At 38.6% G+C, this 27,597-nt stretch overlaps 1 protein-coding gene across 6 annotated transcripts in view; it reads left to right on the plus strand.

Annotated features, from left to right (window-relative positions):
- The window catches only part of AREL1 (apoptosis resistant E3 ubiquitin protein ligase 1), a 32,848-nt gene that overhangs the window by 799 nt on the left and 4,452 nt on the right, over positions 1-27,597 (plus strand). For all 6 annotated transcript variants that reach the window (XM_088145322.1, XM_088145321.1, XM_088145324.1 and 3 more), the window contains exons 2-17: positions 9,583-9,790; positions 14,526-14,585; positions 15,502-15,731; positions 16,511-16,748; positions 17,905-18,074; positions 18,154-18,334; positions 19,551-19,798; positions 20,147-20,224; positions 20,638-20,779; positions 21,546-21,667; positions 25,428-25,503; positions 26,056-26,165; positions 26,322-26,501; positions 26,622-26,747; positions 26,872-27,001; positions 27,177-27,235. In XM_088145322.1, coding sequence (XP_088001448.1) covers positions 14,570-14,585; positions 15,502-15,731; positions 16,511-16,748; positions 17,905-18,074; positions 18,154-18,334; positions 19,551-19,798; positions 20,147-20,224; positions 20,638-20,779; positions 21,546-21,667; positions 25,428-25,503; positions 26,056-26,165; positions 26,322-26,501; positions 26,622-26,747; positions 26,872-27,001; positions 27,177-27,235 — 2,106 coding nt within the window. In that variant the 5' untranslated portion in view covers positions 9,583-9,790; positions 14,526-14,569. The remainder of the gene's footprint in view (positions 1-9,582; positions 9,791-14,525; positions 14,586-15,501; positions 15,732-16,510; positions 16,749-17,904; positions 18,075-18,153; positions 18,335-19,550; positions 19,799-20,146; positions 20,225-20,637; positions 20,780-21,545; positions 21,668-25,427; positions 25,504-26,055; positions 26,166-26,321; positions 26,502-26,621; positions 26,748-26,871; positions 27,002-27,176; positions 27,236-27,597) is intronic.

Genomic DNA, 27,597 nt, shown 5'->3' on the forward strand with positions numbered 1-27,597 from the left:
ATATATTTATTTTTCATTGTTCTGGAAGGTGGTGGTCAATCCTAATTTCGTTAGTGTCAAAATTGCTCTGCATGTCAGGCTAGTAATGAATACAGTCTTACTTCTGTAACTGAATGGAAAAGACCTGTATGGAAAGAGTAGTTCTGTTACAGGATTTCTCCCTCTTCAAAGTATTATATGGAACATCAACAATCTAAGTTACAATTGGATGTCCTTGAGGATCATTGCATGAAATGTTTTATGACTTGCCCTGTGGAATTTGTCCTACACTGACCTTGTTTTTGTGAAATTCATTTCATGGAGAAATTAGCATACAAATTTCAGGAAGTTAGATAGCCTGTTGGATCACTTCCAGTTGATTTCTTGTAATTGTAATTCTTTTAGTTTCATTTTTATATTCTTGTATAACATTAGGTAGCAGTTTGGTCTTCATCAGGTATTCCTTCATACGGTAGTATTTCTTTTTGAGATAGATACATAAATAATCTGTTTTTCTTATTTGTAAAGTTGCTCTTGTAATATTTGTATATACTAATCCATTTGGTTACTTGTGCTGAATAATAATTGGTTTTAAGTGAATAGTAATTGGTTTTAAGTAAGGTTAGTTTTTTCATCAGTTTAAACTCTACCCTTCCCCACCTTTTTAAAGGTAGTAAATAACTAAGGCAGGTCTAAAATGTTATAGGCTGAAATAAAATTACTATGGTAAATACTGATTAATGAAAACATTCCTAGTTTTTCATATTTTAGAAGAAGCAGTATTACAGGCAAAGTGGTACTTGCAGCTGATAGTTTTGGCTCCATTTTGGAAATTCAGCAGAGCTCTGATTATGTTTATCCAACTGTTAAGAACTATTATCTGCCTATACCCCAAGGGGCTTGGTCAGTATATGAACAAATATTTAAATTTGTATTTTAAGTGCTTTAATTTATGTATCCAGGAAAAAGTGTATTCTAAATTATTTCATTTTATTGAGCAGCGTATAATTATTTTGTAACTCCTTGTGTTAAAAGAGCGAAAATCATTCTAGTAGTATTATTTTTCTATTTTGGTACTTAGGTTTGGCCTGGAATAACTTGCACTATTGTGAGGTAATCTCACTTTATTTACAGGCTGATTACAAACTGCATTTCCTATTCAGAAATATTTTTAATGGGGAATCTGCATCAATATTATGATAATCACTGCACAACCTCAATAGGAAGCTACAATTGGCAGTGGTTTCCCAGCATATCTGGTGAAATAGCATGTGACAGAATATGCTTCTGATCTCAATACTTCTCTGTATGGTAGTGATTTCTGAGTAAGAAACTTTGCCTTGAGTGATAGTGCCCTCAGTAGCTGATGTGCTTACTATTAATAAGCAGGTGGTAATGTAAGATAAATATTCACTGAGAGTTTTATCAAAAGTTGTGAAAAACCATAATATTGCAAAGAGTATTGTGTTATCAACTAGAAACTGTCTGTGCAGAAGAAAACATCTGGATTATTTCACACAATTCTACAGTGTAATTTGTAGAATTTGATTATAAATATTGTGGCAGTAGAGACTGTCAATGATTATGACCTTTAAAATGAGTGAAAACCTTTTCTTCATCATTCCAGAGTGTATGACCCAAAATATACCTTTTAAGAAGGCAGATTCTAATTGAATGTTGGAACAAACTTCCTAACAGTAAAAGCAGTTTGACAATGGAAACTATTACCCAGAGAATTAACCTGTTTCCCTTCATTGGATATGTTTGAAATAAGGCTGAGAAACCATCTGTTGTAGATACTTCATTTTGGATTCCCTCACTGAGCAGGGTATTGGACTTGATGGCCTAAATGGTCTCTTTCTGATTCTGTGCGTTTTGAGCTATGTGAATCAAACCTACAATTTTCTTTGTCTCCTTGTCAGATTTGAAATGAATTTGGTCAGATTAGTTGATCTGTGCAATGTGATCTGTAAACTGAAAGGTCATCTCAGAATAATTCATGTAAAAATAAACCTATTACTTTATCAGTTTCTGATAACTTCCAAGGAGAAAAAAAGGTAGGAATTTTTATGACTGAGGTGGGGTGAAATTGAAACATGGTATCACAGGCCTGACTTTTGTTCTCTTGATAGCATTCTATTTTGTTTCTTGCATTTTAATCATTATGGCTTGTGAACATTGTACTTTCATTAATGCAGTCTAGAATTCTGTTGTTTTTTTAAGCTTCTGCATCACAATGCTGACTCAGATTTAGATTATGGTTTGTTAAAACCCCTGCCTTGTTCTCTGTTGTACTACGGATATCAGCGCATCACGTTTTTCCTACATAAATTTTTTTCCTATTAAATAGTCTATTCAGTTTATTAATATTTTGATTTGATCCATGACATCAATTATCAATTAAATTTATGAAAGAAGAGTTGCTGCTTCATCCAGTTTTTGATCTTCTTTCTGTCCTGAATAATTCTTTAGTGTGTTCTGTTTCTGTTAATGATTCAAAGCTTTTATTAGCTTACTCGGTCGAGTATACAAACTTTACCATCATCCATAAAAACATCTGGGTGAAATGGAATAGCTTACCTGTATTTGATCATTCTTTCTTGGAGAGAAGATGTCAAATTCTCATATCTTTGCTTTCTTTTTCTTTTTTTATAATTTTGTTGACATTTTTAACAAACATAGTAAAAACTAATACAAACTAAACTAGAAGAAAAAAGAAAAAGAAAAGTTCAGAAGGTGCAGAAAAAAAGAAAAGAAAAGAAAAAGGCAACAAAGACAGTAATAAAGAAGTTGCTTCCAGCCTTCAATATACCCAGCATAAGCTAATATAATAACTTTTCACCCTCCTTTAAAGTTACAAATTAAAAAAAAAAACTTTTCTCCCCATAGTCTAACTTTAATTTATACACAATCCAGAAATCATCATCTTTTTAGTCCTGGTTCAGCAAAAAGTCCATTAGGGGTTACCAGAAATATCAAACAAGTAATTTGTCCCTGATCAAATACTCCAACTTCATATTCCTTCTATTTGCTCTTCACAGCTTAATTTTTAATCATTCCAATGGCATCACAGGATTTGATCTTTCATCCATATTCAAGAGGAGTCTTCACAGCTTTCACTAGCCTACTTTGTAAATCCCATAAAGAGGCATCGTCCAGGATTTCTTATAGAAGTTGTTCCATGTTCAGATCCTTTTCTTGATTTGTCTTTTGTATTCCCATTTTGGTAATCTCAATTTTGTTGTCTTCCATGCCTTCAAACTCTATAATGTCTGTGTCAGGTAAAAGTTTTTAAAAGTTTTTCTCATTGCTTCTAAAAGTTTATTGATTTTAGTATTAATATCTCAGTCCAGTCATCAAAAAACTCTTTGAGATAAGAAAAGTTATAGTTATCTTAGCCGTTTTAACTCTTTTCTGCCTGGTCCTTTAGTTCCTTCTAGTGTCCATTTGCAAACTTCATCAAGCCTCCGTTTGTAATATGGGTTTAGTTCTGTTTCAGTTGTTTCCTATGAGTATATTATTTAATTATATAATTGTGTTTCAAATCTTACAGCAAAAATAACCAATATTCCAAATCTCTCTGGTCTCCCAATCCATTTAAAACTTTCTTAAGTCAAAATCCTTTTTTTTTTTTTTTTGCTTTTTGCCAATTGTACATTATTTTAAATTCTTAAGTCTTTGTTTAAAATATCTTAAATCCAAAGAAGAAGGTAAAACTCACCAGGTGTCAAATTAAGCTCGCCGTTTTTAAGGTCTCTAATATCCATAAAGTGGTTACATTGAATATTTCCAAATGTGATTAGAAAGTGATTTCGGCTGGGTTAGTGTCCTTATTAAAGGTGCTGCCACTGCTGAGAGCAAATATGTCTTCTCCCTTGGCTCCTGGAGCTCAAACCCACAGAGACCGCTGTTTTATGGTCTCCTCACAAGGTGTGCCATTCAGAGCACTCATGGGCAATCTCCTGTTCTCTACTTCTCTGGAGAGATTCAAAGGACTGGTCTACTTGCCAGTCTTTCATTCTTCACAGTGGTTGTTGTCTCTGCTCGTTCACAGAAACCTCTTCAGTCAGCCATGACTCATAGCGGAAGCCCATATCTTTTCATTTTCTAAGTATATCTGGAAGGTAAAATCTGGTAAAATCTTTATTATTGCATCTGTAAGCTTTAAAGGAATATAGGTAGTCCTCACTTAACAACCATTTGTTCAGTGACCGTTTGAAGTTACAACAGTGCTGAACAAATATAGTTACAACCAGTCCTTGAAATTACAGCTGTTGCAGTGCCCCTGTGGTCACGTGATCAAAATTCAGGTGTTTGGGAGTCTGTCTGCATTTATGACTTCCGTGCTGGTACTGATGAGGCACGCCTGGCCAAGGCAGCTGCTGGCCCTTTATGATGCCTTATGACACCTCCGTGAGGCCTTTGCGACACCTCTGTGAGACCTTTGTGAGGCCTCCCAGAGGTGTTGCAAAGGGCCAGCAGCTGCCTCGGCTGGGCACACCTCATCAGAAGAAGGAAGAAAATGGCAAAGGTCACTGAGGGCAGTGGGAAATGGCAGGGGTGGCAGAATTCAGGGTGTGAGGAGTCATGAAGGGCCAGCAGTTGCCTTGGCCAGGCACCAGCAGTGGGAGGAAAAAGCTGGCAAAGGTTAGCTGGGAGCAGCAGGGGTTGGTGGCAGTGGCGGAGTTCAGGACAGCCAAAAAGGCAGAGATGGGGGGAGATAGGCGGGTGGGGGGAGTTGAAGGGGAGGCAAGTGTGGCAGAGTGGCGGAGCCTTGTCTGCCAAAGGGAGCGGGGAAGGAGGCAGCAGGACAGAGCTGGCAGTTCGCACAGGACAGGAGAAGCATGAGGTCCTCACCTAACAACAGCATGGTCCTCACCTAATGACTGCAACTGGGGCTATCGGAACTGCTGTCGCTAAGTGGTGTGGTCATGTGACGTTTTGCCTAACAACTGCTTTGCTTAGCGATGGAAATTCCAGGCCTAATTATGGTCATTAAGCAAGGACTACCTGTATTATGCCTCTTAAATTGCAACATTGCATTTTTTGTCTTTAAATATGTTAATTTAATGAGTTTATTGTGTGATCAGTTTCTTCTGTTTGCCATCCATGAGATTATTCTTTAGACTTCTTTACTGATTCTTTTTCTTTTGCATGCCATACTTCTGTAGGTGTTCCATCAATTCCTATAGCCTCCCAATTTGGTAATAGCCGGAGTGCTGATCTAACTTCAACTTCCAGTATCTCTGAACTTCTTTGAATCAATTATTATCTATTCACCAGCCTCCTTTAGCATACTGGTTCAAGGCTGGAATCTCCTTCTGGGTTCAGAGATCTTTTGGAAGACTTTCCTCATTTTTCCATGTCTGTTTTCATCTTTGATATCTTTACAGATGGGATTCTTTTAAGACTTATGTCTGTGGTTATATTATTATGTGTTTCATGGCAAAATAAAAATAAATTATTTGAACAAAACAAAAAGAATGGAAAATAAAGTTAAGGGGACTTCAGAAGGAAGAAATGGCAGAGTGAAGACAGCTCCATGGAAAGCGGAGCTGACAACTATGGTGAAATATGAAGAGCCAGTGAATAGATCAGCCTCTCAAACCTCTCTGGACAAGGAGAAGATGGGAGATCATCTACATGTAGTCCAAACAGTTGCTCCTTGCAAGGAGACTGCAAGATAGTGGTCCCTGGCAGGGTTAGAGCACTGGGAGACGATGGGAATAACCATCTTGCTCACGACCATGGTCAGTGCCTTTTAAAAGACAGACACAAACCTTTTCTAATCACATTTAGAAATTGCTTAAATTTTTAAGCTATTAGCTATTTAAGCTATTAGATCAACAAGTATGAAACACCAGGTAAGTTTGCCTTCAATCCTTAACAAAAGAAAAAATTAATAATAAGCTTAAGAATTTTAAAAAATTGAAATAAGCAGCAAAAAGCTAAATAAGACTTTGGTCTTAGAAAGTTATAAATGGATTAAGGTCCAGATAAATTTGGGATAAGATTTTGGAATTAATTATAAAGAAACCTTCCTGTAGGAAATAGATTTGTTTGGACTTTTTGCAAGACAAAATAAAAATAAGTAATTTTAAAAATGGGAAACTAGAGGAAACTAAGGTTTTTAGTTAAAGGAGAAGTTTGGTCTAGTGGTTAAGGCACCAGGCTAGAAACCAGGAGACTGTGAGTTCTAGTCCCACCTTAGGCATGAAAGCCGGATGGGTGACTTTGGGCCAGTTACTCTCTCTCAGGCCAATTCACGTCACAGGGTGGTTGTTGTGGGGAAAATAGGAGGAGGAAGATTAGGTATGTTCACCACCCTGAGTTATTTATAGAAATAATAAAGGCGAGATAAAAAAATATACAACCCTGATTAACAGCTAATTAACTGGGTCTTGTACAATGACACAAAACATTATAACATTGAAAATACTGAAGGATATTTTTGAAAAAATGGAATCAGAAGTTAGTATCAGCAATGTAATAGTGATGTTTACTTCTGTGGATCGACTGTTTCCAAAAGATGTTATGGAAGAAATGGCAGATGAGGAACAAGTTTTATTTGAAAAGATAGAGATGGCATTGAAAGTGGATCTACAAATGATAGGCTATGAGAATGACATGGAAAAGGATGTCTCACTGGACATACGAAAGAAACTGCTTGATGTTTAAAAAGTCAAAAGGGAAATACAAATAATAAACCAAGAGAGTGACCTGGATAATTTTTTTATATTGGATTTATAAAAGAGGGTTGTTAAATAAAAGAAAGGAATATAAAGTTGGTTTATTTAATCAAGTTTAAAATAAAATAGTTGTTATTTCCGGTGTCCTTTAGTGGACTTTCTGCTGACACTAGGACTGAAAAGATGCTGCTTTATGGATTTGTCTATAGATAAGAAATGGGATATGAGATGAAGAGATCATTGGTTATAAAATAAGAGGGGGTAAGGAATTACAAAAATTGTTTATACTTGTGATGAAGGTTGGAAGTCACTTCTTTATATATTTCTTTTCTCTTTCTTTACTATATTCTTACTTTTCTTTCTTTTATTCTTTCTATTTTCTACATCTTTTTTCTTCTCCTTTGCACCTTTCACTTTCTTTCTATTCTTTCTTTCTCTTAGTTTGTATTAGATTTTACTATTGTAATTAAAATTTTGTGTGTGTGTGTGTGTGTGATGCCTTTGAATAAAATTTGTTAGTTGGAAGAAAATAAAGTTAAGGAACTCTTGAGTTATATATAAGATACCCTAAACTAGAATTTTATAAAGCTTATATTTCTATTAAATTGGAACTTAATTTTCTTTGGACAATCAGCATAGAATATTAATTGAATCGCCTAAAGCAAAGATACAGGAAGCAAGAGAAAAGACCTAATAAATTAATGGCCTTTCTGTTGAAACAGCAAGAACAAAATATCATTTCTACTGTTAAGGATGCTTAGGCAAAGCATGTAATTACTGTGTTTTGAGAAATTAGTGGGGTTTTTTTTTATTTTTTAACTTTATAAAACTGAGAAAGAGGTTACTAACACAGAAATTAATATTTTTAAATGAAAGAGCTCTTCTGAAAATTATATATGAGCAAGTTTTTTATAATAATACTGTGAAATTTGTGAGAACAAGACAAACTCCCTGTCCTTATGCTTGTCTTATTTAATGGTATTAAATATATATTGATTGGAGGATTATGCTTTTTTAATTTTCCAATTTTCTTTAGGTAGGGTTATATATGAAGGCTAATAAAAATTCTGTTCATTGTGCAAGCTTTAGCCTGACTTCCTCATTACATTTTGATACCCAGATTTTGATAGTGACTCTGGTATAGAGACTCCAAAGATATTTATTTATTTATTTATATTTATTTATAAATCAAATTTATATCACCGCCCAACTCCCCCACAAGGAGGGACTCTGGGTGATTCACAACCAAACAGTTTAAAACCAATAAAAACATAAATAATACAGTATAAAATACAATTATTAAATATAATAAAATCCAAGCGATGGTGGTATTATTTCAGCCTGTGACCAGATAATATTGGTCAAAGGTAAGACTAGGGAACCAGCCATCCCCAAAACTGACTATTCCCATCCCTACCCCATGCATAATGACAAAACCAGGTCTTCAGTTTTTTTCTGAAGTCTAAAAGGATAAAATGGATAATCTTCAATTATCCATCCTGTGCAATCTGGTTTTATAAAAGATGACAAGGTTTGGATAATATTAGATTACTAATTGAAATTCTTGATATACATTCAGAAAAATTAGAATCAGCAATTGTGATTTCATTGGATGTGGAAAAGGAATTTTTGGAGCATATTGGAGATAGTTGATTACTCTGAATGCTGTTTAGAAGGTACCACAGTTTTTCTCTAACTTGCACTATTTTATATGTTAAATTGTTACTAGAGTGATGAGTCCTCTGCTGATGGCTTGGAGTAGAGCCATTGCCATTTGATTTTGTTTGTATGGACTGTGCATAACATTATAACTAACTTCCTCCCCTGTTCATTTCATGATACATCTCTCAGCTTGTTAGATCCATGTCTCCTTCCAGTCAAGCTCGACTCTCTTGTAGTTTTCTTGGCAACAGTACTGAAGTGGTTTGCTGTAGCCTTCTTGTTGGACTTTTTAACTTTTTTACTCCCCACCCCAATACGGTGAGGCTAATTTATTCTCAGGCTGTTCTCCCTTAGTCACATAGCTGGAATCTCCAAAATATATACTGTAGGGACATAAATTGTGTGACATATAGAATTGTGTTTGTGCAGGTAAATTGTATGTACATTGTAGTGCATATAGAATGAATGCATAGTAGGAACATATGGGCAACAGGGATTGCTCCTTACTTCTATACTGCTTTTAGTAGTATTACTCCATTAAGATGCTCAACATTTAGTTAGCATTGTGATTTTTTTGTGATCTTATATGGACTATTTCCTAAAAACTTGCTTAAAGACTCTAATAGCATTCTGATGTTCTCCCATTTGTTAAATGTCAGCCACATCAGGTAGTCTAAAAACAGAAACCATGCAGTCCTAAGGCTACTTTTATTAGAACAGCTGTACTGTAGTAACAGAATCTTGCAAGTCTGAATGTGCTACCTTTTCTCCCTCTTTTATCTTCATGAGAATGGGGGGGGGAGGGGGTTTATCTGAAGTGTTTTTGCAAACTACTAGCTTGGCCTTGACTCAAGTTCTGTTTATCTGATTGTTGCTTTGGTACTGGATCTTCCCTTTGTCCTTCAAGGCCATCCTCTTTATTCACTTCAAGTTAATTTTGTTGACTATGACATTAGTGATCTATGATTTGCAAATTTGTGAGTTAATGTGTTATATGTAGGTATGTCATTTTGTTTGAAGGTCCCCATTACTTATAAATAAGAGTCAAGTGAGAACCTGCTCTATTTTATAGTGCTTCTATATGAACATGATGCCTGTTTTCTCACTGATGTTATGCTTGGACTTTGGCTCTGTCAGTTTAAGAATCAAATGATGACCTTTTTTCACCTGATTTCTTGTAGAGGTTTTTTTTTTTTTAAAAAAAATCATATATAATATACATAATGATTGCAACTCCTTGTTTTTATTTCAGGAAAATTATTTGAGAGCTTCATGGTATAATAATGCAGAGTGCCACTTCCTGGGATGGTCAATTCATTGCTACATTTGATTCCCTGGCTCTGAGTTCATATTGTGATTTCCAGGATCCTACGGACACTGCCTGGTGTCTATCCTGAGTAAAGGTGCAGAGGAATGGGCACTCCCACATTGGCTTTCTGGGGATGGGAGCTTGAATAAAGGTAATTCTTTCAATTAGCTGGAGGGATGCAGAACATGCTTGTGCAGGCTGTGAATTGCAGTTTAGCAAAACATTTCAGAGTCAGAGTAGGGATAGGTCCAGTACAGATTTGACACACCTGAACCCTGTTCTTTTAGTAGCAGGTGATTAGATTCCTCTTGCCAAGGGATTTGCTGGCATCTGTACTTTGCTTTGAGGGTCTTGAAGGCTTAAATATTCTCTGGGTGGGGATGGGGTACACATTTTGTAAATAAATAAATAATATTAAAGAGCAGAGCCTGACTATCGTAGATTTTTCCTTTACACAATAAGGAAGATAGAAGCACATTATTTTGGGTGCTGAAAACTATTCTGCAATAATTGTATATTTTAACAGTAAAGATGTTGCTTCTGCAACATTTTCCATTCTATTGCATATCCAGAATTTGGATATCTTGGATATCTAAAGTATTGCCTTTTCCACAATCACTTTCCTAAGAATTAAAATCTTAGTTTGGTGCCCTTCTTTATCTGTTAAATCTACATATGTATATCTTGTGGGGTACCCTTCTTTCTTAGGCTTGATTTGTTCACAGTCGTCAGCTGCCTGGCAGACCGTTCTGCATATTCAATAGTAATGTTCTGGATGGTAATGTTGATTTACAAGATTTATTTAGGCTTCCGAAGTCCATTGAATAATTGTTGTCTTCTGAAAATGTTCTATTACTACTACTACTACTACTACTACTACTACTACTATTATTATTATTATTATTATTATTATTATTATTATTATTATTTTCAACTGCCCATCTCCCCTCAATGGGGGAACTCTGGGCGACTCACAACAAACATTAAAAACATAGATATATATATAAATACATAAAACATTAGTTAAAAACATTACTAAAAAGGAGAAGGAGAGTCTAAGAGGATGAAAAATCTGAGGCTGAAGACAGAAGGCCTCTATGGGGCTAGCCATCCCCATGCTTGAAGTATTCCCTCCCTATCCCAGGCCAGGTGGCAGAACCAGGTCTTCAAAGCCTTATGGAAGGCCAGGAGTATGGGGGCCAATTGCACCTCCGGGGGCAGAATGTTCCAAAGAGTGGGGGCTACCGCAGAGAAGGCCCGCCTTCTGGACCCCGCTAATCGAAGTTCTTTCACTGAGGGGGTCCGAAGCATGCCCTCTCTGTGTGATCGGGTGGGACAGGTTGAACTCATAGGGGAGAGGCGGTCCCTTGGGTAACCTGGTCCCATGCCATGTAGGGCTTTAAAGGTGATAACCAACACCTTGAATTGGACCCGGAAGCAAACTGCTACCCAATGCAGCTCGCAGAGCAGAGGCATTACATGGGCCCTCCTTGGGTCTCCAACAATAGCTTGCGCAGCTGCACTCTAGACCAGCTATAGCTTCCGGATACTCTTCAAGGGTAGCCCCATGTAGAGTGCATTGCAGTAGTGTATCTGGGAGATAACAAAGGCGTGAGTGACTGTTGGAAGGACATCCCGATCCAGGAAAGGGCATAACTGATGCACAACCCAAAGTTGTGCAAAGGCCCTCCTTGCCACGGCTGCCACCTGCTCTTTAAGCAGGAGCTGTGAGTCTAGGAGGACCCGCAGATTACACACTGGGTCTGTCTGGGACAGTGCCACCCCATCCAGCACCAAAGATGACAAAATCCCAGATACAGAGGAGCCATTAACCCACAGCCCCTCCGTCTTACCAGGGTTCAGCCAAAGCCTGTTGTTCCCCATCCAGACCTTACAGCCTCCAGGCACTGCAAAAGGGTGGCCACGGCATCACTTACTTCACCAGGGATGGAGATGTATAGCTGCGTATCATCAGCATACTGATGATACCTCATCCCATGATGACGGATGATCTCGCCCAGCGGTTTCATGTAGATGTTGAAAAGGAGTGGAGAGAGAACCGAGCCCTGCGGCACCCCACAAAGGAGGGGCCGAGGATGGGACCTCTCACTCCCTATCACCACCGATTGGGATCAGCCCTGGAGAAAGGAGGCAAACCAGCACAAGACCGTGCCACCCACCCCCAATTCCCTGAGCCGTCCCAACAGGATACTATGGTTGACGGTATCAAAAGCCGCTGAGAGATCAAGGAGAGCAAGGATGGTCGCACTTCCACCATCCCGCTCCCATCAGAGGTCATCCATAAGTGCGACCAATGCCATTTCTGTTCCATATCCGGACCTGAAACCTGACTGGAAGGGATCCAGATAATCCGTTTCCTCCAGAACCCTTTGGAGCTGTGATGCCACCACTTTCTTAACCACCTTCCCCAAAAAGGGGAGGTGGGAGACTGGACGAAAATTGTCCAGCACAGTAGGATCCAGGGAGGGTTTCTTGAGGAGGAGGTGCACCAATGCCTCCTTAAAAGCAACTAGAAACACTCCCTCCTGCAAGGATGTAGTAACCATCGCCTGGATCCAACCACATGTCACCTCCTGAGCTGCTTTCACTAGCCAGGAGGGGCATGGGTCAAGATGGCAAGTGGTGGCCTTCACAGTCCCCAGGATCCTGTCCACTTCCTCAGGAGCAACAGGATCAAACTGTTCCCAGATAACTGGGTAAGAATGGTCCCCCGGTATCTCCCCAGACCCTGCCCCATGCTCGGAGTCTAACTTGGAACGAATCCGAGCGACTTTGTCCTGCAGATGCCCTGAAAATTCCTCCGCACGGTCCTGCAAATGAACCCTCACATCCCCCTTGCCAAGGAGGGACCTAGTGATCCTAAACAGGGCCGCCGGGCGGCATTCTGTGGATGCAATAAGGGCAGAAAAGTACAGTGGTACCTCGGGATACGAACTTAATCCATTCCGTGACTCTGGACGTATCCCGAGTTGGTCGTAACCCGAAGCAAATTTTCCCATAGGGTTCAATGTTAATCCGTTCCGCCCTCCAAATTTGGTCGCAACCCGAGGCGAATTTCCCCATAGGATTCAATGTAAATCCGGTTAATCCGTTCCGCCCTCCGCCCGAATTTGGTCGCAACCCGAGGCAATTTTCTCTTCAGAGCCTTACTCCTGCCAAGCCTGCTCTGCATTTTCTTTGGAACCATGCTAACACGCACACCAAAAACCTTCTCAAAACACTGCAAAACACACCACAAGCCTCACCAAACGTCTCCTTGCTACCGCGACCTCGCCCACAGGAAGCCGCGACCGCGTGGCAGCAGGGAAAATGGCCGCGGATCCGGTTCGTAAGTCGAGGCGAGTTCGTAACCCGAGGTAAAATTTTCCTGCCGAAGCTGGTCGTAACCCGAAATGTTCGTTAGTAGAGGCGTTCGTATCCCGAGGTACCACTGTATTGGCGCTTTGCCACCCTTATTGCTACAATGTAGGCCTTAATAGCGGCTCTAACCTGTGTTCGGTCAGATTCAGTCTTTGTCTTTCTCCAGAGGCGCTCTAGATGTCTCTTAACCCTCTTCAGCACCCTCAGCTCCTCCGTGAACCACGGGGAGTGTCGGGACCAATGTGGCAAGAGAGGTCGCATAGGCGCGATCCTGTCCAAGGCCCCGGCCGTCTCCCTATTCCAGGCAGCAGCCAAGGCCTCCGCTGGACTGTGCAGCAGATCCGTGGGAATATCCCCCAGCTCCTTCTGAAACCCTGATGGGTCCATCAGGAGCCAGGGGCGGACCAATCGCATGGGTCCAGCCTCCCTGCAGAAGGGGGTGGTATAGGAGAAACACAGGGTCACCAGGATGTGATCTGACCATGACAATGGGGAAAGCTGTAGATCTCCCCTCAGATCACTTTGCCATTGCTCTGACAAGAAAACCAAATCTGGCATGTGGCCATTGTCTTGGGTTGGGTTCCGCACAATTTGAGACAGGCCCATGGCTGCCATGGTAGCCATGAACTCCAGAGCCGCCTCTGAGGACTGCCCCAGGGATGGTAGGTTGAAGATCCCCAGAACCATAAGCCTGGGGAACTCCACCACCAGCCCTGAGATGGCCTCCAGCAACTCAGGCAGGGAGGCTGCCACTCAGCAGGGCGGCTGGTACAATAGCAGAACTCCCAACTGTTCACGGGCGCCCAACCTAATAAACAGTGTCTCAGAGCCCGAAACCTTTGGAGCAATGCCCCTGAAGGCCACTAGAGATTCCTGGATCACAACAGCCACCCCTCCTCCCCTGCCCTGGCATCTCGGCTGGTGCCACACTGAGAACCCAGCTGGGCACATTTCCGAGAGGGGCACCCCCCCTTGGGCCCCAGCCAGGTCTCAGTAATGCATGCCAGGTCTGCCCCCTCCTTGGTGATCAAGTCACATATGAGGGGGGCCTTGTTGTTAACTGACCTGGCATTAAGCAGCAGCAGCCGAAGGCCAGGGCCCCTACGAACCTTAATTATTGGAAATTCTCCCACAGTGATAGAATGAAGAATGAGTGACACAATATGGCCTAAGTTTGTTTTTCTGGGGATAAAATAGGGAAGATCACGATGTACATTGCCATTTCTTGGATAAAGGGTAGGATATAAAAAACAATAAATAAATAACTAAAAGAGCTATTGGAGATTATTGCTGGTGGTCAATTTTTAACACTTGAAACATGTTCTTGTATTTCCAAAAACTAGAACTGACCTCACTTTGGTTCTTTTTTTAAAAAGGGGGTTAGATCTAGACATAAAAAGAAGGATAAAAAAAATACTTAGTGTGTTTTGTGGAGAGCAAACATTTTGTAGGAGATCTGCATAGTTTTTTTTTAAATTGTACTAGATCTGTTTTTTGCTTTCCAGATGCAGCTGTAATCCTCGGCTGTGTGTTTCGTTGAAAGGACCTAATGTTTTACATTATTGGTAAGGGAAGACAATCTATTCAAGATTTCATTCTATTAACTTAGTTTTGTGAATGGTACCTATTTTGCTAACACTATTGAGCATATTCAATTCTGTTTCCTCTTTTCCTGCAAGGTAGTCCACAGATCTCCCCTAGTTCCTTTGTAATGATGCCAGTGATAGCCAAAAACATTTTAGTGCCTGAGCCAGAAAATTCAAATGGTGCTCATGTGTCATGGTGATGTTATAAGCCATATATAAAGAGAGCCAGTTTGGTGTAGTAGTTAAGGTGCTGGCCTAGAAACCAGGAGACTGTGAATTCTAGGCCTGCCTTAGGCATGAAAGCTACCTGGGTGATTTTGGGCCAGTCACTCTCTCTCAGCCCAACCCCCCTCACAAGGTTGTTGCTGTGGGTAACATAGGAGGCAGAAGTATTACATATGTTCTCCACCTTGAGTTATCCTCTCTATATAATTAAATAAAGGTGGGATACAAATCTATAATAAAATAAAAATAAATAATTGATAATCTCAAACCTTTTTAATACCTCAGAAGGCCTTATTCTGCTTTTAGTCCTGTTGATTGAAATGATTCCCTATAAAATTCTTCAGGTAGTCCCCAGTTTAAGAATGAGTTCTGTTCCCAAGGTTTGCCCTTAAGTCGAATTTGTATGTAAGCCAGAACAGTATAAGTAGTATTGTGTAATGAACTCAAACCATTGTGTATTTAACTCAAATTTTGCTACAATAGGCTCCGTTCTTAACTACGGTCATCCATAATCAGGGCATTCTTAACCCGGGGACTACATATACTTCAAGGTTAAATATTGTAGATTCTCATCCAAAGTATAAGTAGCCTGCAATACCAAATAGCTGTGGTGATGAATTTTGAGTGTTTTGTTGGGTCTTACAATTGCTATCTGTTTTCTCTTTGACAGGAGGGATCACAGTGGTATCTGTGGTGGCTTTCTTTTTCACCATTAAGTTCCTCTTTGAGCTTGCCGCACGTGTAGTCAGCTTCCTCCAGCATGAGGACCGGGAACGCCGAGGAGAACGGACAATTTATGACTACGTGCGAGGCAATTACTTGGACCCCCGCTCTTGTAAAGTCTTCTGGGACTGGAAGGATCCCTGTGAGGTGGGCCATAGTATGGCCTTCCGAGTGCATGTAAGAGGAAATTTCCATTTCTATGCAATTTGAGGAAGTGCAGAACAAAAAATCAAGGCAGTCACAGCTAAAAAACCCTAACTTAGGATTATTCTCCTCTTCTTCTCCTCTTCCTCCTGCGCCTCCTTTTTGCTATCATTATATGTGTTGAACATTTTCTGTGCTGCAGATATTTTTAACCACAGATTTGGTCAGAGTTGTGTGGGCTGAATTCAGGTATTATTCAACCCTTGTAAAGAGGTTGTTTTCTTTATTTATTCTTTATTCTTTCTTTATTAATTTACTTTTAATTGATGACTTCAAATTTGGATGTTATATATATGATGATGATGATGATGCTATCTGTTCAATCGTGTCTGATACTCAGCGATTCTATGGGCCATCTCTCTGCATGTTCTGATTTTGTACAGCTTCTTTCAGTTGTTTTATGCTCTGGTTGGTGTCGGCTTTAATGGTGTCTAGCCACCGTGTTTTTTGGCGGCCTTGTTTCCTTTTACTGCTGACCATTCCGAGCATAACTGCCTTTCCCAGTGAGTTTGATCGCATGACATGGCTGAAATAAGTAAGGCGGAATTTTGTTATTTTGCCTTCCAGCAATATGTCTGGTTGTATATGCTCCAGATATACATATGTATATTGAAGCAAAGATTTCTGCCACTACTCATGGTATGGATCACTAAGATGGTTTTAATTTGCTGCATCTTTTAATGGCTGATGGAAGAACTTCTGCAAGAAGTCTGGAGTCTGCTATTCACTTGGCTTCTTAATTCCCCATACAGTTATTTTATAAGAATGGCCAGCCTTTCCCTGCTCATCATCCTGTTGGACTGCGAGTTCACATCTGCCATGTGGAGTTAGCAATAGATATTCCTGTCACCCAGGAAGTGCTTCAAGAACCCAGTTCCAATGTGGTGAAGGTGGCATTCACTGTGCGCAGAGCTGGGCGCTATGAGATAAGCATAAAACTTGGAGGCTTGAATGTTGCGTATAGTCCTTACTACAAAGTCTTTCAACCAGGTAAGAATTGCTTAAACAAAAATAGGTAGTTGGGGAAATCTAATAATATTCACTAATGCTGCTCTTCCATATTTATTTAGTGCCATGGCTATATTAGATAATGCAGAGTACATTACATATTTACTATGTGTCTAGCTTTGGGATTAAACTTGAATGCATTAATTTATGGTGAAATTTAATTAATAGCCACAATGAAATATAGAATACCTACTTAGGAAAAAAACCTACTACTTTTTAGTGTGGTGCAATCATAAAAATGATAAATTTTGTTCATCTGTTTTACTAATCCACTTTTTAGTAAAAAAAATCTTAGTAACTTTGCACTTCCTTTTGTTCTTCATGAGGTCATTCTTCAGGGTAAACATGGTATTTTCAGTATCAAATGCTGGCTTCAATCCAACTGATCCAAATAATTCAAGATTTCTTAATATTTCCCCTTTGGCCAATGTAGAAAATGCTCCAAACCACTTGGGAAATAATAATTAGATTAGAAGATTCAGTATTAGTGAAATTCTACTTCTTTGCTGCCACTATCACATTCACAGAACATACTCTAAAATGAGCTCTTACTTGTGTTCAGCAAGATTCATGTTGTATTTTTCACTACTATATTTTGTCTGTCAACGTATTTGCTTCATTGCTTCCAATTCCTTGTAAATTAAAAAGATGGAATAAATACTGTCCAGTGGGAACAGGTGTTCAGAAGCAATCTTATCTATAACCTGAATCATTTGTGCTCACTACAGTTGTCTGGAAATAATACTTGACACAGCTGGTCTCCTGGTACATCTTCTGTCCCTAAATATTCATGGTAAATTTCACCATGAATAATTTTATCCAAGGAAGTTAAAAATTCTGCCACATTCAAATAACCTGTTTTCTAGCTCTGTAAATGTAAAATTAGTTCTGTCATATGCATTAACCCCATGAAACATTGAGTTGACTCTGTGTCTGTCACTGTAACCAAGAAATAGAGAATTCTTCACTCTATACATTTTTCTTTTTGGTGTAGTAACTTTTGTTTCTGCTTGTTAGCCAGCACTGGTCGCTTCATTTAGAATCAATCCTATTTCCATGTCATTACATATATTATTCTTGGCAAATACCCTCCTTGTAATTTTAGATGGGATTCTATGCTATGTGTTTCTTATTTCAGGGATGGTGGTTCCCTCAAAAACCAAAATTGCCTGCCATTTCTCCACTCTGGTGCTGACGTTTGGGCAGCCACACACTTTGCAAATAGTTCCCAGAGATGAATATGATAACCCTACTAGCAACTCAGTATCACTGATAGATGAGCACAATTACAGCCTCTCAGTCCATGAAGTAAGTGTGCTCTGTATGTTTTGCCACCTAAAACTTCAGAGCATACCAATATCTCCTAACCTATATTTATTTTGTTTAGCTTGGCCCCCAGGAAGAAGAGCCTTCTGATGTTTTGTTTGAAAAGTCTGTGATGTCCAATCAACAGACTTGTCAAGTTTTCCTGAGACTCACCCTACTGCGTAGGGGGTGTTTCCGTGCCTGCATCTCTTACCAAAACCAGCCTATTAGCAATGGAGAGTTTGACATAATTGTTCTAAGTGGTAAGTTACCGTAACTGTTTTTTTATGCATTGTGTAGCCCTTCCAGAACTTCAGCCTGGCATGTAATCTTCAAAACAACCTTGTACACTTCATAGTAGAGTTAAGAATCTGGGTTTCTTAAATCTAAATCTTGCGTTCTATCTCTTGGCATCACATTAGCTTGTGTCCTGTCATAGAAATGAGGCCTTCCAAGCACTTTAAATTAAAAATTGCCCTGTCATTATCTCCTTGCTAATTTTTTGAAATTGTTAAGGGTAAAGAAAGATGGTTAAAACCAAAACATCATTGCACTTTGTGACTTGCATTCCTTGAATAAGTAATTCAATTTTCATATACATAAGGTGTTTTGGAATTCATAGTTGATATTCAATCTTGGCATATAAAATCTGAAGAAACTTTGGCAACTGCAAATTATAAATGAATCACCAACCCAGTTTGCTGGTTAAAAAAAAATCTATTTATAGTGGAGAAGCAGTGGGTTTGATGAATTTCCATCACCATTTCCTCTTCTGCTTCTCTCTTCAAATCCATCTTCCAAAATATTTAAAATGTACAAAGAAGTTCTACTGATATCAGTATAGCCTTGTTTACACATGTACCTGAATGTGTATGAAATGTAAAGAAGATAGTATAATGGGGCTGCAAATATTTGCTATGCCCCTGGGTTGTTCCTGGATGTATACTCCTGCTCCTTTCTTCATGGAGTGGCAAGATCTGAAACAGAAAATGGCTGGAAGAGCCAGAGCCAGGAGGCACAGCTTGTCACTCAGCCCACATTAAAACCAACCCACTTTTAAAAAAAGTGTAATTGAGTATTAGGTCTCCATGAAATAACATAGTGTGTGCGTGTGGCTTTGAATCAGTGTTGACTCCTGGCGACTGCCTGGACAAGTCCCTGCAGTTTTCTTGCCAAGGTTTTTAGAAGTGGCTTGCCTGCTTCTTCCTAGGGCTGAGAGAAAGTGACTGGCCCAAGGTCACCCAGCTGGCTTTGTGCCCAAGGTGGGACTAGAACTCACGGTCTCCCGGTTTCTAGCCTGATGCCTTAACCACTACACCAAATTGGCTCTCTATGAAATATCCTTATTCACGAACAGTTAATCATACAAATTGCAAAATAATTTTCTGGATCCACAACATTTTAAAAACCCAGCTGCATAACTTGTGTTACTGTGATAAGCTTTGCCTGTGTTACACTTTACACCTGTCCATCTTGCAGAGGATGAAAAGAATACTGTAGAGCGCAATGTTTCTACCTCAGGAGTCAGTATCTACTTTGAAGCCTACCTGTATAATGCTAGTAGCTATACCAACACCCAGTGGCATCTTCCACCCCTGCATTTGGGCTCCTTTCAGCGACGACCTTCCACTGCTACTGAGGATGAGGATGAAGACTCTCCTTCTGACAGCCCGACCCCTGAGAAAGTGAAGAAACCCAAAAAGGTTTACTGCTATGTTTCACCTAAGGTAAGAATGCTTGTTTATCACTCTTCCATTCAGACAATATCTAAACTATTTTTACTCAATTCCCATTGTTCTGTATGTTTCTAGTTATCAGTCATCTTCTAGAATTGTCTCAGTCTGGTTGTTATGAGGAGAGGTGTATTGTGCTACAGAGTTTTTCTACAAGATGACAGAGATATTCACGTCGTCTTGGCTGATCACTAGGTTAGCTACAAATCTGAATTGTGGCTAAAGCCTAATTTAGATTACTTGTGTTACATTAATTAAAAAGAATGGACTTGTCTATTGTTGAAATCTTTTCAGAATAATGTACTCATGTAAACATGATTTCTGTTTTCTTTGGCCTCAAAGCAATTCTCAGTGAAGGAATTCTACTTGAAGATTATTCCTTGGCGTCTCTTTACTTTCCGAGTATGTCCTGGCACCAAAGTGAGTTTGTGGAACTCCCAGCTCGGTGGTGGGGCATGTTTTGTTTTGAGAAAGTTTGTGGGATGAAGGGATTCAAATAGTTTATTCCATTTGCGAGCCTAAATGAGATTTTCAGCTGGCATTTTAGATTATTCTGGGGAGCCTACTGTGATGTTGTCCTGTATTGCATCTTGCACCTTGTCATTCAACTTCATTCTTCACGTCACTGTCCCCTGATGAAATAGAGTCATTCTGTGGGAAGTGGAATTTATAAATCACCTTTTCTGCTAGCCAGTTCAGAGCAAAGGGTGGGGCAAGGGAATGTGCATAAACACTGCTAACTGCATCGGCTTCATGTGCTGTGCTTTCTGGTGAATGATGGTTCCTTCCTCCTTTCCTTCCCCCCACCATTTCCTGCATCTCTTTGCTGCCAGTTTTCTTATCATGGGCCTGATCCTGTACACAAGTTGCTGACATTGGTGGTGGATGATGGGATCCAGCCTCCTGTGGAGTTGAGTTGCAAAGAGAGGAACATCTTGGCAGCCACTTTTATTCGTTCTCTGCATAAAAATATAGGTAAAAGGAATCAGAGCAGAAGATTCTACTGGTTGGTGTGTAATGAATCATAAGTGTTTGTGCCACTGATTATGTTTTGTACCTCACTTGGTGCAACATTAATTCATAAATGTGAAAAAGGAGCAGAATGCTTTAACTGAGGCCCATATAACTATAGAGCAACGATATACCTTTCTGCATATCAGATAAGCTTTCTAATCCATTTGGAAATTTCTTCATTTGGAAAGATTATTTGTCCCCTCCCTGCATTTGTAAAAATCTGTCTTGTTTATGGTTCCAGAATGGGAAATGTAAGGAGTGCTCTTATATGCTGAACCTATGTATGCGAGTGAATGTGCATCTTTGTGTGCACAAAAATTCAGATGGTAGAAAGAGAAAAAAAAGGGACAGAAAATGTTAATGAGTGGAAATTTTATTTCCCTATTCTGTAAGATAGTGCTTAGAGCTATTTTTGTTATATGATGAACACTTTGGGGACAGAATTTGTTACTTTAAGTAAAATTTTGTTTTATTTTAATATTTGTATGTATTTTAATCGTTTTAATGTTGTAAGCTGCCCAGAGTCATGTACTTGAGATGGGTGGCTATATAAATTGAGCAAACCAACCAACCAACCAATACAATTATGTATAATCTGCCATGGGGATATCTGTTAATATATTTCAGTGATAAAGCATAATTCCTGCTTTAAAGCTGTTATGGTCAGTAAATCTCTATCTTGCACTAAAAAAAGCTCCAGATAAGGCTCTAGGTCTGTTGGTTTCAGGAGGCTCAGAGACTTTTCAGGACAAAGTCAACTTCTTCCAGAGGGAATTGCGTCAGGTGCACATGAAGAAACCTCATTCCAAAATTTCTTTGAAAGTCACCCGCCATAACCTTCTGGATTCTGTGAGTATGTCTGATGCAGAAACGTTGGAAAATAGTTACTCCAGAGAAGGGAATTACAAGACTATGTAATTTAAAAGATAAAAATATATAATTTTATTAAAAAATTTAAAAACAAAAATAAAAGCTAGTACAGACTAATGTAAAGTAAGGAAGAAAAAAGAAAAAGAAAGAAAAGAGAAAGCTAAAAGTGCAAGAAAGAAAGAAAAAAGATACAAAAAAGTGGTTTCTGATCTTCTTTACAGCAATTATAAGTACAATGATAAATTTATCTCTTTCTCTAAAGTTACATCATGCCTCTCTTCTTTCTATAATCTGCCCTATCTAATCATCAAAACCATAAATCATGTTCCATTTTTTTCTGTTTTATGCAGTCCATAAGGAGTTTCAAGTCAGCAATAAAATGTGAATATTGTTTTTTCTCTGACCAAACAAGTCAATTTGGCCATCTCAGCAACTTCTGTCATCTTCACCAACCATTCCTCCATTGTAGGTATTGCCAAATCTTTCCATCTTTGGGTATACAATAATCTTTATTTTGTATTCCCCTTGACAAAATTCTAGTACCTCACAATAAATTAACTGTTTCGATTTGCCTATTACTTCTCATCTATAAAATGCTTCTTGTGCTGAGGACCACAGAGGTGTTTTCAGACCCAACCTGGATTTGTATCTATTCCATATTCTCAATATGGCACATCTAACATAACAGTTTTTAAAATCCATATTAACCTTGACTTTATCATACCATAAGTATCCATGCCACCCAAATCTCAGGTCATGTCCTTCTAACTCCAAAAGCCTTCTATTTCTTTGCAGCACCCACTCTTTCATCCAAACCAAACAGCAAGCTGCAAAATACAATTTCAAAACAGGTAGACCCAATCCTCCTCTTTCCTTTGCATCTTGTAACGCCTTACATTTAACTCGTGGTTTTTTCCCTTGCCACACAAACTTAGATATATCCTTTTGCCACTGTTTAAATGGTGCATCAGTTGTCAAAACAAGTATTGTCTGAAACAAAAATACAATTCTAGGCAAGACATTCATTTTTATCACAGAAATTATCTCCAGCAATGACTGTTGTAGTTTCTCCCATCTTAACGTGTCCTATCCATCCATCCATCCATCCATCCATCCATCCATCCATCCATCCATCCATCCATCTAATTTATATAGCCGCCCATCTCACACAAGGTGACTCCGGGCAGCGTATAACTGTATGAACTTTTTAAACTTCATTCCATGTCTTAACATAATCATTTCGAAATAACATACAATTCATATTTGTCATTGTGATACCCAGATATTTTACTTTCTTCTCAATCTTAAAACTCAATCTTAAAAATTTAGGGTACAAACTCCTGACTATTTTTGTTTCCATTCCATATTGTTTAATTTTGAGTTACAAAAATGGGGCACAGTGAATATTCTTTTAAGTCTCAATTAACCAATCAATCTAACCATCTTTCTAGCCACTTTTCTGCTTCTGATGTATTTCAATTTTTTCTTTATTGTTGATGGTATCTATGTTATCACTGATATTTCCTCAAAATCCCTAATTCTCTTTTACTGTCGTCTTGCATTTGTTTGATATTCTTCCTATATATTCCTTTTTCTTTTCCTCATTTGGAAATGCTTCCATTTTCTGATGGAAGCCTTTTTTTAGCTACTAGTTTCATTGACATTTTAGGCTGGATCCTAACTTATTACATACATTCTAAAACACTGTCCTGGAAAGATTTTCAACTTCTATTTTATCAGTTCAATTTAATCACATTGTTATTGCACCATCCTGGGAGCCACTTAGGATGAAGGCCACAGACACCTCTACTCTGATCAGTTCTATAGCCAACTCTGTAAGAGTATGGTGATTTTACGGTGTCTACAAATTTCACTTTTGTATCTGAGCCAGAACACATATCTACCAAGTCTGTGAATTTACATCACAACCTGTAATTGTGCAAGAGGAGATGAGGCTAATCTTTAGTGCCACCTGTTTTAGATGCTTTAATTTCACATTTGAGGAAGTTTGCCCTTGAGTAGCTATAATCATGAGAATATACACAGTATACTCTGAATACAAGAAGACTTTCCCTCTGAAATTCTTGCAATATATTATTGTAACTATATCATGCAGCTCAAAAGAAATACCTTATATGTACTGCATATTGATTGTAAAAGAACCGGCAACTAAACTAAAGTAGACATTCTGTGCCAATCTAAGATTTTGTTCCAATCAGGTTTACTGTTGTGGGTTCAGCACATTAAAAATAAGTGTTTTCCTCTTGAATGCAAATTACAGAACAGAGTACATGCTTTCATTCTCTGTAGATGATCATCTTCCTACAGATACTCATTTTAAATATGTAATTGTAGTGGTGTTGTAGCTATCAAATTGCAACAAAAGGAAATTTGATTGATTGACTCTGTGCCACCAACTGATGTCGACTCTTAGCGACCACCCAGATGGATCTTCTCCAGGACATTCTGTGCTCAGCCTGGTTCTTCAGATTTTCCAGTGATTTTCCCATTGCGGCTGTGTCCATCCAACTTGCTGCTGGTCGTCTTCTTCTTCTCTTTTCTTCCACCTTTCCTAGCATCAGAGCCTTCTCCAGAGAGCTAGGTCTTCACACAATGTGTCTGAAATATGATAATTTGAGCCTGATCATTTGTGCATCAAGTGAGAACTCTGAGTTAATTTCTTCTGTGGTCCATTTGTTGGTTTTCTTGGCTATCCCTGATATTCTCAGGAGTTATCTCCAACAACGAAGTTCAAAAATGTCAATACTCTTTCTATCCTGCTTCTTCAAAGTCCAAGTGGATGAGGAATTAGGCTCATTCCCAAGAAAAGTGTCTGTATTAGGTATTCAGTATGTTCATATATTCTTTTGCATTCCCTGTCTGACTGAGGGTGAGCAAATAGGACCAAGGGAAAGATACTTAGATTTTCTGTATTAATTGTGCAGTTCTGAGTGCAATTTCATGGGTTCAGTGTAATTACCCCTTGGTAAGTACCTATAGGATTGCAGCCTAAGATTTAAATAAAAGTGTGGAGATTAGTCATCATATTTGCAGGTGACACTAAACCAAGAAAGCCAAAATAGCTTTTGGAGGCTAGCATTCCAAAATATATAGCTCAAACTGAGTTTTAATAAAAGGAAAATTGTATATAGCATATTTATAACTATGTGAATGGAAATAAAACCCCTTTATGTGTTTGCAGTGTGATGTAGTGGTTAAGTTATTGGACTAAGAGTGGGGAGACCCAGGTTCTAGTTCTCACTTAGGCACAGAAGCTGGCTGGGTGACTTAGGGCAGTCAGTTTCTCAGCTCTAGATTAGGAAGTTGAAAAACCATCAACCATCTATCAACTCACACTGGACTTGCATGGTAGATTATGGTCCATAACCTTCAGTGAAGGCCTTCATCCTGCAGTGGATTGATTTGGGCTAATAATAATACATGTGTGCATAAAGACATACGTAGTTCACATGGCAAATAGAAAAGCAATGCAAGGTGCGGAAATTGATTGCAAAGCAAAAAATGAAAACAAAAAACCTCTGAGAATAATCTGCAAATGAATCTGGGTATGAAGAAGTGGCCTTAAGAAAAGAATGCTAACTTGTATTATAAATTAGGCCAGAATAGAGATTTTGGAGGGAATCTGTATATTAACAGTATTTATAGATGAAATATACGATTTCATATTAGCTTCTTGTTTTAAACATCAGTTTATGCTGGATTTTTCTTTTATTCATAGTCTCTGAAAGCAACACGGAATTTTTCTGTTTCCGACTGGAGCAAAAATTTTGAAGTGACTTTTCAGGATGAAGAAGGTGTGTTAATTTGTTATGAAATTGATACATCAGAAGAAAGGGGAATAAATGTCTGTTTTGGCTTTTTGCAATGCTATTAACAGCCGAAACATCTATGGATTTCATTACATCTATCACTTTTGAGTTTACCCATCTATCAAACACTTTTGAATTTATAAACAATCCTTACTTTACAAATAAAACAATATTTGGGCACATACTAAATTGCTAATCCAAAGTATGATGCTAAATAAAACAGTCATCCAATGTAGCACAAACCTTTTTGCTACATTGACTGGATATAGAGGAATGTAGAATAATATTCTCTTCATGCCACAGCCCTCTGAGCATATTTGGTGGGAACACAAGAGAAGACTTCATACTGGCTTTCCGAGTCTGTGAAACGCCATGCCATGGAAGGCTAGGCTAGCTCTATTGGCCTTCTGCCTGCAAGCAAAAATATTTTTGTAATAAAAGACACCATGTTTAGAGAGAGATTTTTCTTTGACCACTGTATTCTTGAATGCATAGGCTTCCCTAAGATCTAACTAATTTTGGGTTTTTCTTTTGCAGCCTTGGATTGGGGAGGTCCTCGTAGAGAGTGGTTTGAACTGATCTGTAAAGTTTTGTTTGACACAACCAACCAACTTTTTACCCGCTTCAGTGACAATAATCAAGCACTGGTGGGTATCTTTCTATCAATCATGATGGAAATAGTTTTTTGTCTGTTTCTTCTGTTCAGAGACTTATGGCCAAATATTTGCATGCTTCTCCAAGTTCTAAGTCTAAGAGGTCACTGTACTAATTGCCATTCTGATTGTGAGCTTTTTTGTTTGTAGGTACACCCCAATCCCAACCGACCTTCTTATCTAAGACTGAAGATATATGAATTTGCAGGGCGCTTGGTTGGAAAGTGTCTCTTTGAGTCATCTCTGGGAGGAGCTTATAAACAGCTAGTGAGAGCTCGATTCACAAGATCTTTCTTGGCTCAGATCATAGGATTAAGAATGCACTACAAGGTAAAATCACTCTTAGTCTTTTGATATTCTTTTAGAAAATAAAGCAGAGATCAAGATTTTGCACTGTATATTAACTTTATTTACTCTCTTGTCCTTCCTTCTATTTTGTTCTTCTTGCAGTATTTTGAGACAGATGACCCAGAGTTCTATAAATCTAAAGTTTGCTTTATTCTCAATAATGATGTGAACGAAATGGAATTGGTTTTTGCTGAGGAAAAATACAACAGACTTGGACAGCTTGAGAAGGCGAGAAATCAGTTGTTGATAAGATACAATTTAGATGTCTCCCACTTAGAGTGGGAAAAGGACATCATATGAAACTGATGTACTTTTTTCACCCAATGGACATTCTCTCATTTTTTGTTTTCAGGTAGTTGAACTGTTAACTGGGGGTGCTCAAATGCCAGTAACCAATGAGAATAAAATATTGTACCTGAATCTGCTTGCGCAGTATAGACTAGCCAATCAAGTTAGAGAAGAGGTGGAACATTTTTTGAAAGGTAATGCACAACATGTGATCTTTGTTTTGTTTTGCTTTTTTTAGCTTGAGTTGTTTTCCCCAAAATGAATATAGTTCATTTAAAAGAAAACAAGAAAGTCAGGAAAATTGATCTGGGTTTTAATGCCCTTTGCTGGTTGTTGTGGTGGTTTATCTATTATGCTGCTCTCTTTTAGGTCTCAATGAATTGGTTCCTGAAAACCTCTTGGCTATTTTTGATGAAAATGAACTTGAGGTGAGAAATTGGGCTTTGCTGTCCTTAAGACAGGAGCATATTCTCAGATAAATATGAAATGGTAGAGTAGTTGGTGCTGGAATCCCATTTATGAGTGATTGCCTTGTTTGTATAAAATATATGACTTTACCTTGGCCACATAAAAATCATTTTGGTTGAGTCACTCATGAACTGAGCTCCATTCTTGAATATGCTACATGCTTAGGAGATCTAAGCAGGAGAGGGAAGCTGCAATCATAGGGTATGTGCACCTTGGAGAAATAGTGCCTTGCATTGCTTTTTTAGTAGCATTTTTTCATATTTTAAATTTATTAGGGTTTTTGAAACTGTATTCCACACAACCCTGGGTTCTATGAAAGGCC

Source organism: Python bivittatus, unplaced genomic scaffold (genome assembly GCF_059951505.1).
Source record: "Python bivittatus isolate LINGU-HERP-01145 unplaced genomic scaffold, Pbiv_v1 ctg000480_np1212, whole genome shotgun sequence".
NCBI lineage: Eukaryota > Metazoa > Chordata > Lepidosauria > Squamata > Pythonidae > Python > Python bivittatus.